The sequence below is a fragment of the Epinephelus lanceolatus genome, chromosome 12 (assembly GCF_041903045.1).
Source record: "Epinephelus lanceolatus isolate andai-2023 chromosome 12, ASM4190304v1, whole genome shotgun sequence".
Classification (NCBI taxonomy): domain Eukaryota; kingdom Metazoa; phylum Chordata; class Actinopteri; order Perciformes; family Serranidae; genus Epinephelus; species Epinephelus lanceolatus.
This window is the reverse complement of record NC_135745.1, coordinates 35,946,782-35,961,299: the sequence shown is the minus strand read 5'-3', so window position 1 is coordinate 35,961,299 and position 14,518 is coordinate 35,946,782. Positions and strand designations below refer to the sequence as shown.

At 43.2% G+C, this 14,518-nt stretch overlaps 1 protein-coding gene across 15 annotated transcripts in view; it reads right to left on the bottom strand.

Annotated features, from left to right (window-relative positions):
- kmt2cb (lysine (K)-specific methyltransferase 2Cb) overlaps window positions 1-14,518 on the bottom strand; it is an 84,728-nt gene that overhangs the window by 34,869 nt on the left and 35,341 nt on the right. For 8 of the 15 annotated variants that reach the window (XM_033637634.2, XM_033637636.2, XM_033637640.2 and 5 more), the window contains exons 12-23: window positions 14,069-14,421; window positions 10,189-10,266; window positions 8,645-9,372; window positions 7,111-7,233; window positions 4,731-4,865; window positions 4,250-4,354; window positions 2,616-2,720; window positions 2,319-2,500; window positions 1,152-1,316; window positions 939-1,045; window positions 724-795; window positions 383-595 (exon numbers count right to left, since the gene is read on the bottom strand). In XM_033637634.2, coding sequence (XP_033493525.2) covers window positions 383-595; window positions 724-795; window positions 939-1,045; window positions 1,152-1,316; window positions 2,319-2,500; window positions 2,616-2,720; window positions 4,250-4,354; window positions 4,731-4,865; window positions 7,111-7,233; window positions 8,645-9,372; window positions 10,189-10,266; window positions 14,069-14,421 — 2,366 coding nt within the window. The remainder of the gene's footprint in view (window positions 1-382; window positions 596-723; window positions 796-938; window positions 1,046-1,151; window positions 1,317-2,318; window positions 2,501-2,615; window positions 2,721-4,249; window positions 4,355-4,730; window positions 4,866-7,110; window positions 7,234-8,644; window positions 9,373-10,188; window positions 10,267-14,068; window positions 14,422-14,518) is intronic. The other 7 variants (XM_033637637.2, XM_078173369.1, XM_033637638.2 and 4 more) reach the window with 3 other exon arrangements.

Below are 14,518 nucleotides of genomic sequence, written 5' to 3'. Positions count from 1 at the left end.
CCAGCTTTTTAAAATTCTTCTTCTTTTTTTTTCTATGCAGACGCACTCCCACACAAAATCACCCAAATAATTCTAAAATATCAAATTCTTTCCAAACAGAGCTATTCAAGTCATCTGATGAATATTTCTGTATTTTTCTATTGCAATTTATATATCACAGAACAAGTAAACACTGCAATGTCCGTTTTTTCCAATATCATGCGGCCCTAGTTTGAATTGTGCAGCTGTGTAATGGTGAAAAACATTAAAAGTCAAACTGGGAGAAAACACACAACACAACACACACACACACACACACACACAAGCCAATACTATTGCATTGCAGGCCTCTAATAGGCAGTCTGAGATGAAAGAAGAAGCTTGTGCGAGAAGAGATAAGTACCTCTGTTGTCCTCCATGTCTTCATCACGAGAGAGCTCTGCGAGGTGGTCTACAGGAGCCTGAAGCACTGCCACACTGTTCTGATTAATGATCTTCAGCTTCAGCTTCGGCTTGGGTTTCCTGCGCCGTGACGCTGTCGCAGACAAGCTCTGGAGCTGGCAGAGCCCTGACTCTGTCAAACAAACACCATCCTGGGTGTAGGTCCTTGACAGATCTGGAAAAACAATTACAGCTAGAATGAGCACACACTATATGAATTTAAGTCAAATAACGTCTTGTCGAGAGAAACATTTTTTCATGTTGCTAGTTTATAATCCACTGATTTTGCAGCTCTGAGCTTACCCATGTCTTTAGCCTTTGTGACAATCTGCGTCATAACTACTGGCTCAATGGAGTCTCTGGCCTTGGTCACAACTGTAGCAGCACAGGACACACAAAAGCCATTAAAAACAAACAGCAGAAACAGGAGGATTAAATGTCAATAGTTGAGTCTATTCACTGTACAGCTGATCATGCGCACACTCAAACCGCATTTAGAGGAATCGCTGCACTCTCACCTTTAGTGGTCTTGAAAGATCGGCACATTGTGCAGTCGAAGCTGCTGTCGGCGGCTTTTTCTACATCTTCATCTGAATGGAGACCCTGGCAAGACGCATGGAACCATCTGTGGAAAGAGGACGTTTAGATAAGAGCCAATTATGTTAAAAAAAATAAAAATTAATAGAGACCAGTTCTCCTGAGCTGACAGGTTTTGTAGAAACATTGCACACCTGTCACATTGGCGGCACTGCACAATTACAGTGCCTTCACTGTAGTCCACCAGGCAGATGGGGCACGTTGCAAGGCTGGCACAGGGGGCACACTGGGTGTAATTATTCTGCCACTCACACCTTAGACCTGGGGTAGTGGCGCCACACTGGGTACAGGACACACACCTGCAGGAGACAGGAGGACAGAGGTCATTCTACCCAGGTTACTTCAAAGAGGATAATGCAGATTAACTGTGCTGCAAAACTCCTGCCGACTCCCTTCACTGCCCACAGCCTGCAAGTATGAAATTCTTTGCTGTTTGTGTGAAGGTTTTAAAAGCAATCCTTAATTCACTCTTACACGTCTCCATAAAAATATTCAAGACATTCACTTTACCTGCCTTTCTATAGCTGAAGAAGTACAGATCTTTTTAAAAAATGATTTTCAAATTGAGTAAGAAGAGAGAAATATTTAATAACCAGAGGAGGTGGAATGTGGTAAATTGCCTGAGTTACTTACTGAGTACATATTGAACACTATTGTTTGGTGTTCTTCTATTGTTTCCTAACACAAATTAAATTCTAATTTAAAGGTATACTATGCAGCATTTTCTTACAAAACAATGCCCACTGCCCATGTTTCCTTATTTTCCTATGCATGCTATATATTTTACTATCCATGTTTTACTATTTCTACATTCCTGGGTGTGTAGTCACCAGCCAATAATGTGTGCAGGTGAGGTTGGGACTTTATAAACAGTAGCGACCAGGTGCCAGACCATAGGCACATAGGCAGTATGCATTAAAAGGGAAGCTATGAAAATCACGCACAAAGCGGCAAAAAAAGCAAATAAAGCAAGGCGACATGCCAAAGGGACAAAGCTTGTTCCAAAGCAAGAGTGAATCTGGGGTTGGCTTTCACTTTTGCTGGCAAGCACTGACAGAGAGGACGGAGATGAAGAGCTACGCAGAGTTGGCCTGTTTTCTGTTGGACAGGCAGGTGCCAGCGGTTAGCTTAGTTAGCTTGTTTGAGTATCGGAATTGATTACAAAGGTAAAGTTCCTACAACAGCAATATGCAATGTAACGTCACATACAAGCAGTAAAGGGAAGAGGGGCCTGTGTCATATACATTTAAATAATGCCTGTGTGGAGCAAATTTGGCAGCGATGATCATAAATGCACTCACCATTTGCACTTCCAGCTGTCCTTGGGCACATTCTGCAGAGGAGGGTCCAGACAGTAGGTGTGATAGCTGATGTCACAGTCGTCACACAGCAGCAAGCGGCCAGGATCTGTGGCCTGGCCACAGGCCTCGCACACTGTACACTCCAAACAACGCCAGCCTTTACTCAGCACCACCTTTGTGATCTGTGAAAGTACCGATGAGACATTTATATATAGGCCTGTGTATGATAGGATGGTATTTCTACTATGTGCTCCGGTATCATGTGTTCATGGTGAACAAGCTCAATAATAGATGTACCTTTATGCCGACACAGAATGGATGGTAGCACTGGCCACACTGAGCACAGGCCAAAAGCCGGCCCTCTGCACCAAGGCCAAAACTCCCACACACCACACACATGTCCTGAGAGGGAATAAGACATCATTAATTACCCCATTTCACTCAGGCAGTTCAGCTCAGACACTGACATTCTACAGCCAGAGGCCCATTTTTGTTATTCCTACTTTTTCTGTTAATATGTGTGTGTCGAAAAAAACAAAACAAAGACACTGCACCACTGCTTTTAACTCAGGTTGCTTACTGCCACCCAATCACACAGGTATCAATACGTTCTGCATATTCATTCCACGTCACTGGCGCTGTAAGTATCAGTCATTAACTAAATAAATACCGAAGGAATCAAAATTCTTTCTGCACTCTAAACCTGCACGGTCAAAACCAACAGTGCACTTGTCCTCCCTTCTTAAATATAGCTGTGCAAAACACATATTGAAATGCAACGTAAAAAGAAAACACGGCACTTTTGGAAACTCTGGCCTTTAAATACCTTTTTTTTTGACCAGGATGACCATGATTGAGTGAGCCCTTTTCAGCATGCATTCACAGCTGAGAGCGAGACAGAACGGTCTTTTAGAGGATGAGTTAGTGACTGTTGATATTTGAGCACAACACCCAAACAAATATGTTGTGTGCCTGGTTTACTGTCCCTCCCGCTCCTGCTGCCTTTATACATCCATGGCCTTTCCCCCATCCTGTGCACGAGTTCAATATGATGATTGGCTGGAATAGTGTTGCGTGGCTTGGTCCGAGCCACTTTGTATGTTTGACAAATGTGACAAAAAGGTGCCTCCAGAGTGAGCGCTCCTCACTCTCACGCTGCTCTCCAGTACTGGCGGTTGCAGACCAAGACTCAGGGTAAGTATAAGTGAGACGAGGGCAGTTGCACGGAGGAAGAAAGTCTTTGCCTGGTCAGAGTTTGAGGTAACATCATCTTTTGTCTTTTGCTTAGAAGTAGTGAATTTACAGCTCACAGCATCTTAATAAAATACAGTCTCTGGCTTTTGTTTAATCTGGTGTCGGCAAATAATGTTGCACATTTCCAATCTAGCATGGTTAACACACATTAGCTCTGAGGGCTAACTTGGCTTGTTAACTATATTACGTGAACACAGCTATCTTCCTGAACGTCCTGCTGTACCCAGTTCAAACTCCATATGGGACAAAAAAGGAAAGAATAGTCGCATATTCAAATTGAAGAGCCAAATCCGATTCGACTGACATAATTCTCAGGCAGTTAAAGCCTTAGAATAATTTCTCAAACAAGGCAGGATTTTACTACTATCCCACACCACTAACTTCATAAGAAAGCAGCTATCACTCAGTTATTGTTTACAGAATTAAATTCAGTGCAAAAACTCTAAAAGGCAGAAAGTAAGAAACAATAAAATTCCAATATGATCCCATGTTACATAACCGACTGCACTTCCTGCAGGCAGTTGGCAGAATCTCCACAGGAATTAATGATCTCCAGTGGGAGAGGTCTTTAAGCACAGATTTAATTTCAGGCCATCTAAATGAATGGAGAAATTCACGGATGAGGATTCAAAATGAAATACATCAGCAACGCACTAAAGTATTAAATGAACAATAACCTGTTTCAGCGTGAAACTGTCATTGCTGGAGAATATAACCACTGTGTTATGCATGGCATTCTCCTCCTCCTCCTTGACTGGGTATGGTGTTTCTATTGTGGTGATCTGCACATCAGGGAAGAAAGCACAAGACATAAACAAACCATGTGATGACATAAGCATTATTATCACTTGTTATCAATCAAGATCCACAATCACAAGGGTTACAGTGACTCACTTTAGGATACACATACTATAGAAGAGTAATTACAATCAGCCAGTGCTCTATTATTCACCACTGCTGAGTCATCATTCAGAGGTTCTGAGGAAATGAACCTCAGGAAATGTGCAGTCTTTACCATAAAAATGAAACTAGCAAACAGTTTACTTTGTCATTAACATTAATGCTGCTTACAATACATCATCCATGTCTTCAGCTGGAGGGAAAACAAACACTGCTTAGCATAGAGTGTAATATTTGCCAAAGATGTCGAGATCTCACCCAGTTGACGGCACATACCCCAGGGTTTATGCTGGGACTCGCTCCATTCTTGCCTCTGGCCCTCCCACGTCCAGCTCTACCTGACAGACCAGCCCCTCTGGGCCTCCTCCTCCCAGGGAAGCCTGAGCCCCGACCCTGTGGACGACAGACAAAAATCAGACAATGTGCAGTGTGGCAGCGAAGGAATGGACACAGACACACTGTAGGGGAACACAGGGACAATGACCACTCCCCGACGTACAATCTGATATGGGCAGATGCAAGCTCCACTTGTTGGCAACAGTTTCTCTGCCGCCAACACTGAATCATTCGTGTCATAGTTTACTAAGCGGACAGACAGAGATTTAAAGGCACGGTTTACTACAGAAATCAAAACTACATATTTTCCCTCTGACCTGTAGAGCTACTTACGAATCTAGATTGGTGTGAGATGCAGAGTATTAGAGATATTGGCCATAGCGATGCCTGCCTTCTATCCAATATAATGGAACTAGATGGCACTCGGCTTGTGGAGCTATTTTAAAAAAAAAAAAAAAAAAAAAAAAAAAAAAGACAGCACTTGAAAACTTCAACAGCAAAGTCTCTTTCCAGAAATCATGACCCAGTTACTCGACGTAATCCACAGGCCTTGCTGTGAGCAGTTTCATGTAGGAACTATTTTCTCTCTACCAAACTACACCCCCCAACCGTAACACCATGCAGAAGCGAGTGTGCATCTACGCTAGCTCACCTAGCACCACTGAGCTAGCTGACGTTACAGCTCAGCCGAGGAGGGCGCCATTAACGTTTACATCTCATGCTTCCAGGAGCACAAGCCTCTCGTCCATGAGAAGATGCATGTTTTTTTTTGACGTGATGATTCGTTTGACTGGTGTAGTTCAGTAGAGAGAAAATAGTTCCCACATGAAACTGCTCCAAACAAGAGCTGTGGATTATCTTGAATAACCAGGTCATGATTTCTGGAACGAGACATGATGTTGAGTTTTTCAAATGCGTTTTTTTTTTTAGCACCATAAGCTGAGTACCATCTAGCTCCATTGTATTCAAGAGAAGGAAGACACCTCTATGGCCGATATCTCCAACACTTGACAACTCACACCAAAACAATCTGGATTCATAAACAGCGCTACAGGTAAGAAGAAAAACATGTTTTTTTTATCTTGGGGTAAACTGTCCCTTTAAAAAAAAACAACTTTCACCACTTCCACTTTCAGTTTTTAGGTCTGTATTTATCCTTGAACTTAGAGACTTCGCGACAAAAAGAGCATTGTTCATCTAGTCCTAGAGCGGTAATGTCATTCTGCGATGTTTTTGCTTGTACGGCTGCAAGCTGCTGCTGCAAATACATTCTGCTTGATCAGTGATTTACTTCATACATTCAAGTATTTATGGAGACATTGCTATGGCTCTAGACCTGGTAATTTAAAAAAAAAAGGGGGTGGTAAAGATTAAATCAGAAATCTTATTTTTTAAAGAAATCTTTAACATGAACTTGCAAATGCTCTAAAAGAAAAAAAAAGTCAATCAACCTGACATTTTGATAGTTGGTGAAAATTACTGTTATTTGAGAGGTGCACTACAATTTCTGACAGACAGCCAGCAAGTGAAAGAGTTGAGGAAAGGCCTCTGAGCTGTTGTTCTAGCAATGCGAGATCCATTGTGCCTTTGGCACATTTCCGACAGGAGGCCTCCGTCTAATCATGACTGTCAAACTAAAGTCTAACTGAATCTTCCAGCTCCTACCCCCAAAATCCCTTCCCAGTTACCCCACATTTGACACTGATCCCAAACCAAGGTCCCTCCCATCCACTGTGCCTCCTGACAGGCACACTGTTCAGCGGTGTTTAACCTGGACTGGTCCCCAGCCACAGCACATAAATTAACCCTCACCTTGCCTTGCCAAGAGTAATGACTGTCGCCATGGCAACCAGCTGCCACAGACTTTTCACAAAGTCAGACTCAAAGAAGAGAAAATATATAAATAAATACGAGAGCAGTTTTGAATACGACAGAAAAGAAGAGAGCGCAGCAGAGCACGGCTGACAAAGAGGAAACGGGGCACGTTCATTCATTAGTAAAAAAATGTAGCCAAATATTTATACCGTGGGAGACTAATTACACCATAACCTTGATCTCTCAATTCAACAGCAAAGCCCATTTTTAATATAACCATATCTTTCAGTTCCACTCCATACATTAGCTGAGCCATTCGCCTATGAATCTCCTCTTCTCACTGTAAGGTGATTATTGTTTGCGTAGGCTACGATATACATCACAGTGACATTCAGGAACACTCGGGGAGTGTGTGTCACGAGGGTAAACAGAGGGCTAACGGAGGGCAGCTGCTGCCCTGCCGTCTCTGGTGAGCCACAGTATTTACCACTCTGATGCTCCAGCCGGGGCTGCCAGAGGACTGCCTGGTCTTTGGGACGTCCCACCCCTCTGGCTGGTCTGGCGACCAGGACAAGGGGGAGCTCACACTGCTATGGGGGCTCCATGCACCCTAAGGTAAGGGGGGGCGGGTGAGAGAGTGAGAGAGAGGGAGGGAGGAGGGCGACAAAATGCAGCAACTTAAAAACAAAGCCAGCGAAGAAACAAAACATACAAAGAAAGATGTTAGAGAGATGTAGTGAGCTTCTAATGTAGCCAGTCGGGGACTTCTCAGTACAAACCCATCTATGCAGGGCTACAGTATTAGAAAGCATCTCATGTGCCAAATATGAACAGAGTAAGTTAGGTTACAGTCTGTGTTAAAGCCAATCCTTAGAGTTTTTCATGCATATGAGTTTAAGTGGCAAGTTTCTGATAGAAAATTTGTAAAAGCACAACTGGAGAGCACAATTGTGTTAGTTGCATTTCACACAGCATAATATGCCAGGGCATCATGGCACCATACAGCAGGAGAGAGGCCCTGCGATTGCTTGTCATGACAACCGTGTATGTTTGGCATGTTGACAAAACAAGGGGAATTGCGTCAGCATGGCAGCACATGAGTGCAATCAGACAAAAGCGCGCTGGACTAAAGAGGAGCAACATTCAAATTTCTGGAACAGATCCCCCCGGGCTGTGTGTAACAAATTAGTTTGAGCCACATAATGTTTATTTAAGAGATGAGATATATCTGGGGGAAAAAATACATTTTGCAAACTAAATTAATCTCCCCTCATAAGCATCATCCATAATATATTATAGCCATGGGTGTGATTCTATTCCCATTATTATTTGCCAGAGACAGTCTGCATTCAGTGTCTCCATTATAATCCATATGTTTTAACGACACTGGGGCACTAACATTAGGGGATTAAAAGTTTTTTCACAGTCACTAGTGACCCACAACGTGGATGGAGTCATAGGGAGATAACCAGGACATGGTAATGGTAACGATCACTGAAATGTGTGACTTGATGAACACTCATTCTCAATGGCACAATAAGGTGGCACATATTTGTGACGTGGACATGAGATGAACATGAGTGAGAGATGGAATATGTAGAGGTCTCTCAGGAAAAGGTGTTTTAGCCATTAAAAAAAAAGCACAATTCCTACTAGAAATAATTAAAACTTCAACTGAGCTCAGCACAAACACTGTGTCTAACTAGTCATGTGGTGCACAGAGATGTGAAAAGGGCACAGGGAATTAAAAGAGAGCATCAATTGCCAGATTGTCCTCCTACCATGCTTGCAAAGTATTACTTGACTGAGGAAACAAATTAAAAACTATCTGAAAAACACATCTAAATAGTATAAGCTTCGTCAACCAACCACCAAGCAACCTAATCCACCATCACAGAGCAGACTCCACAAGACACTCACACGCACATCATTTAGGAGTATATAAGATTTGAGCACCACGAGCCCGACACCGACACAAAACCAATCACTGGTCTTCCGTGACATGATATCAAGGTTCCTACCTGTTTCACTCGTGGCCTCCCAGGAGAAAACTTCCTCTTGGTGATGGCTGGCTTTCCCATTCCAATCTTCGGAGTGAGTGGTATGAGGGTGGTGGTGGGTATGACACTGCTGTGGTCACTCAGTGAAGGTAGGATTTGGGTCTGGGGTGGCTCTCTGGGAGATGTCCCTCGGGCCAGAGGGGAGGAGTGGCAAGGAGTGGAAACCATTTCCACCAACCTTTCCACGGATGTCTTGAGTGGTTTGTCCTCTGAAGGCAGGCAGGGAAATGACAGATTGGGCTTGCTCTCCGGTGTAGTGTACATCTCCTCTGATGTACTAGAGGGTGAGGGCTTAACAGTCTCTGCCAGGTTCCTGTGAAAAATACCCTCCATCCTCTCCTTATTAAGTTCTTCTGGAGCAGTTTCCAGGAATGAAGCCCTGACTACATCCATACTCGAAGGCTGGGGTAGTGAGACTTCCATTGGTTGGTCCGTGAAAGGTACTGATGCAGTACTTGGTTCTTTGGTGGTTGAGATGATGGCCTTAAAATCCTTTGTGCTGGGGTTGGCCGTGCCCTGCTCGGGGCAGGCCTCTGTCTTTGCTGGTTTGATCTGTGATGTTGTGTCCTGTGTCTGTAGTGCCTCCATGGAGAGCTGGGCTGGAAAGGACTCCGACTCTTGGCTGGGAGTCGCTGGAGACGCAGGACTCTCTGTAGATGTAAGCTGGGCTCTTGCTGCTGGTTTTGTTTCTGTAGAAGGAAATACACAGTGGTCAGGGAATGTATTTATACAGCTTTGCATCATACACTAGGGGGGTAATGGTACGTATTTCTTCATCTGATCCGTTCAGTACTGGATGTTGGGTTTGGTATACAACAAAAGCTCGGCATGCCTTGTGACCCAAACAGTCAAATTGGTCTGTTTATGTGTACTACTCACACTCGGAAAAGAAAATCTGGCATCAAACTAGTTGCTATCTATCAGCTGTAGCATTATAGTTGGCTTTGCCCAGTGGGCTGGATTAGTCAAGCTAAATGGACAATGATATATCTCTAAATCTCTGCATACTGACAGTGTTCAACTGATGTCGGGTATATCTGTGGCAACACTCCAATTATTTCATTTACAGGAGAATTACGGCCAAGGTGGCACCATTGAACAGTTACATTTTTCAAAGTTAAAAGACAAAAAAGTGTCTTGTTTTCCCTGCTGAACCGAAAATGTACAGAACCATGACCCCAAAACCAAGGGACATACCTAACCATGAATTTTATATACCTTTACGCCCTTGTCATGCACATTAACAGATGAAGAGAGACCGAGGTGTACACCAATACAATAATGGTTTTAACAGACCAACATCGCTAAAGAAATGACAGATTTGGTGAGGAGACTTCATGTCATGGGCATTGCCTAATACTACCTGTAAACATTTAAACAGCATCTGAACTGTCGTTGTGCTCACAGTTTATTCACACTAACACAAACTTTACATTAGCAATCACTGTTAATAAATGCAAGTCAATAAGAGGTTCCACAGTGCAGATCAGATTGTGTGTACAAACCTAGTTTGAATTCCGTTAGGATTTTGTTGACAGAAGGTTCAGTAACCTGCTTCTCAACGTCTGCTCCTGCTGAGACTTCTAAAAGAGAGAAGATTAATTATCAGAAAGATTATAGACACAGAAATTGATATTTGTTCATTAATAGAGAGAACTAAGAGTCTGGAGAGGTTGTGAAGACACTTAATATAAAGTGGTACGGGAATAAAGAAAGTGGATTGTAGGTAAATGTTGGGCTTGGATGCCATGGCAGTCAAACTGATTGAGAGAAAATTATTTCTGTTTACGTCAATTCTTTCCACACATTATTTCAAATCTAAGGGTAAAACCAACAAATCTTTACAATGACGTGAATCCCAAAGACGAGGAAACTCTTCTCCCTTTAGTAAAACCACTGAAACCATGCGTTGCAGACCACCAATTATCTCGAGACAATAAGTGAATAATGGGGATTCTATATGGTCTTATACTGATATATATTAAGTAAAAAAGGTTATACATTATATATGGATGTAACTTTATTTTCACTGTTTAGATTTAATGTTGCATTAGCCTTGAAATGGATGTGTTACTGAAAAGGACTCGCTTTCAAGTAACAATGCATGAAAAGACAATGAGGCAAGCCTTTATACGCTTCATATGCTATTTTAGTATAAATCTAGTGTCTCCTATCCTCTCTCTCCATTTGGGTTTGTAGAGTCTCCTTTCCTCTCTCTCTATTTGGTTTTGTATTAAAGACATCAATGCGTTTGACTAGTCTGGCATGAATAGAACTAGTCATTCCTGGCTATCAGGCATCCACACATCGAGCCAATATTCTGCCAGACAGCCTCTGACCGTACAGATAGCCTAGTCTTAACGAGGCACCCACCATTTCAATCCACAAGTTCCCATGTCACACTGATCCTGACACACACATGCACCTGCTAAGCATCTCTGCCAGGGAAGGGAGTAACCATGACAACCAACATCCCAGGGTCTGTGTGCTCTGGGCTCATGACTGTGCAGCTTGCAGGTGCTCATCCGGTGCCGATGCCAGAAAGTCAATTAGGAGATGGGCCTCCAACCATCTCCAGCCTTCAACTATTGGCCAAGCTGAACACACATTCTCATTCATATTAACACCCTGCTTCCTATATCTCCTACAGTGAATGAGGTGATGGTGAAGATAAATACACAGCTTTGATTAATGCAGCAGAGGCCTTAAGTCAGGTCTAACTTGCAGTCGCAGGATGGATCTAACAGCATCTGTCAGCTGAGTCGCGGTAAGCCTGCTGTTAAACCCTGAGTGGTGGAGAATCCTGGCAGGTGATAAACAGCTCTGGTTAATGACTTTAATTACATTACATGTAGGCGCAGTTGGCAGCACAGTCATGATGTCACATAAAGTAAAGCTAATTTTAAATATCTAAGTAAATTTAAGCATATTATAAAATACATTTCCTCCTCTTATTTGGGGCTGTAATATCAAATTCACTGCAAAAAAATAAAGTAAAATTTAACAGTTTGTCTCTCAGGGGTACACAGCATTATGACATGTGTATTGGAAAAACAGGTAAACTTGACAAAGTCTTTTTTGAGGTGCTTAACATAAACCTCCTAAAGCCTCTCTTAAATCAATACACAGATCACCCAACACGTCTTTAAAACCACAGTGGGAGACGCATCGCCTTGCCAGCTAAATCCAATGATGAAGCAGTTCACGACCACAGGAAAAAGCTCGTAAAATGAGAGCACATGTGCATGCAGAGCAGAGCGAGCGAGCTCGTGAGCGGTCATGAATGAGCCAGCGTAGCTCCAAGGCAGGTTTGCAGACAGGGGATCTAATATCATCACCATCATGCTACTCCTATCCATTCTCTCCTGCCAGTGGAGTCTGCTGTCTAGACAGAGTGGGCAGCGTTGCTACCACTGGCATCCCCAGCTCACCGTTAATTTGCCTGATACTCCACTCCACTCCGCTGCTGGCAGAACTCACACGAAGTGGAGATGCAGCCCTGAGCTTCGTACAGGCAGATACCAAAACTCATGTAACTCAAAGCGTTGGTACAGCTCGCACCACAATGAATCACAGAAGCACTGTGACCAGCAGAAACAATAGACAGATGTTTTGAAGGAAAGGGTTTACCAGGATAATGGTGCTGCTTCTACTAAATGGAATCTAGCTAGATGAGCTCATATGTCCAAGAAACCCTTGGGTTAGAGTTCAAGTCACATCCACGCATCCAAGACTCCATATTGTTTGTGGCTTCAAAACAGTGTGGCTATTTCACTGTAGGTTATATCCTATTTAGTTACTGTTCTTGAGTATGAAAGGAACCACTATTAAAACTTCTGTATGTGACTTTTAGAGCATTAATATAGCAGCAAATCTCTATTTCCTATGTAAAGATATAGTGGAGTAATGGCATCTTGAGCACACAATGAAGTCACACTACCTTTGCTGTAATCTGAGCTTCTCTGTGGACGATGTGGCGCGTGTATCCTGCTGGCAAGCTCATCACTGCCACTTTGCACTACACTTATATGGTGGTTACCACTGATATTGGGACTGCGTCATTGTGAAAGTGTAGCGCCCACCCTCTGGTTCCCACTGGTTAACACTAGGTGCATTGAAATGGAGCCTAAGAATCCACTCACAATCATGATAATAGCCCAATCAGAATAAAAATACCTCATGTAACCACCTCAATCGGAAGAATCAATTTATGTAGCCTGCATGTAAACGGTTAAGTTGGAATCTCTGATCAGAATGATTTCAAATGTGATTAATTATTGTCCATGTTACCACAGCTACAGTTAGCTCTGTCAGCACTGTTGCCACTGTTTAGCCCTGTTTATGGAGTTAGCACCGTTAGCCGCTTGAGGCCAACTCAGCCACTTCCATGTTGAGAATTGTATCCAGACAACACAGTTCTTCTGTTCTGCCCGAGGTTTTGAAAACCCTGAATCCAATGACCATAACTTGTAGTCTGAATCTCATTAAAGCCCCTATACAACTGAGACAGCTTGTTGTGTTTGATTCTGTGTCACACACACCTGTTGCTGGCAAGCATACACACAGCTATATGACAGACATCAGACACGGCCACAATGCCTTCACAACCTCTCCCTCTGTTTGGTGCTATCAAAAAGTCTGGCTAAGGTTAATAAAGACGAATATAAAGTTGAGCAACCAACTTTAGTGTCCACCTCTGCTTCAAGTTGCACCGTGCAGTAAACTTAGCTGTGTATTAAAGTGAAATTTTAAAAAACACTCTCAAGTATCAGTTTCTCATTTCCATAGATTAGCAGCACAGGCTACAGCCCCGGGAGACAGGAAGGAGAAACAAAGTACTTCTAATTTTCAAAACACTGAGTTACAAAGACAAAGGAGTCGCTTTAATCTGTCGCTAGTAGGACACCATCTGGTTATTGGGTAGTCCTCAGAAAATCATACACATAAAAGAGGTGGTGCCTCTCTCTGGTCTTAGTCCAAACAACTCCCAAAGCTTTCATCTGCAACAACTGCGACTTCCAAAACTTCATCAGCGCTGACACTACAGCCCAATTTCGTGTTGCATGGCCAAAACTTTCAACTGTGTCTGCATGGCTAGAGGCTGAGTAAATGAACCCTCGACTACAAAGATTCTCTTTCATTTTCAATCGTATAACCTGGTGCTTGTGTGTATGATTTTGTATGATCAAAAGAGTTACATTCCTTGGCTTGTCCTTGCAATACCAAGACATGATTAATATGCTGATGAAGCAGATCAGACTCTCAGGAGGGACACTTGGGCATTAAGGAAAATAAAGACTTTCAGATTTAAAGATAACACAGGCACGGAGATCAGAGCAGTTACCCTCCTGTGTTTAATCTAACCTTTTTGGAACAAAGACCCACCAGGCTTCGGGGCTGACGTGGCCAGCTTCTCCTCCTGGACGGTAGCCTTAACAGGCTCTGGATCTGAGTGCAATGGAACAGCAAGTAATTCCGGTTTGGGGTCATTGTGCATTTCAGGAGATCGCTGAGTGCCAGGTTCTAGGTCCGTGTGCTTTTGAGCCAGCTGTAGGCCAGTCTCAGAGTCTGTGTGCATGGAGGCTGGCTGAGGGCTGAGCTCTGGGCCGGTGTCCATATCCTCTGCCTGTAGCGCCTGCTCTGCAGCAGGAGTCTTGCAGTTGGAACAAACATAGTCCTCTCTGGGGTGGATTTCTGCTTGGCCTGAGTTCTGACGCTCGCACTCCAGGTGTAGCCATCTGAAAAGCGTGCAAAGGAATTTTAGGCGATTATTCGACAGGGATCTCTGGGAAATCCTAAAATGTGACATATTAATTACTGTGGTTTTCCTCAATG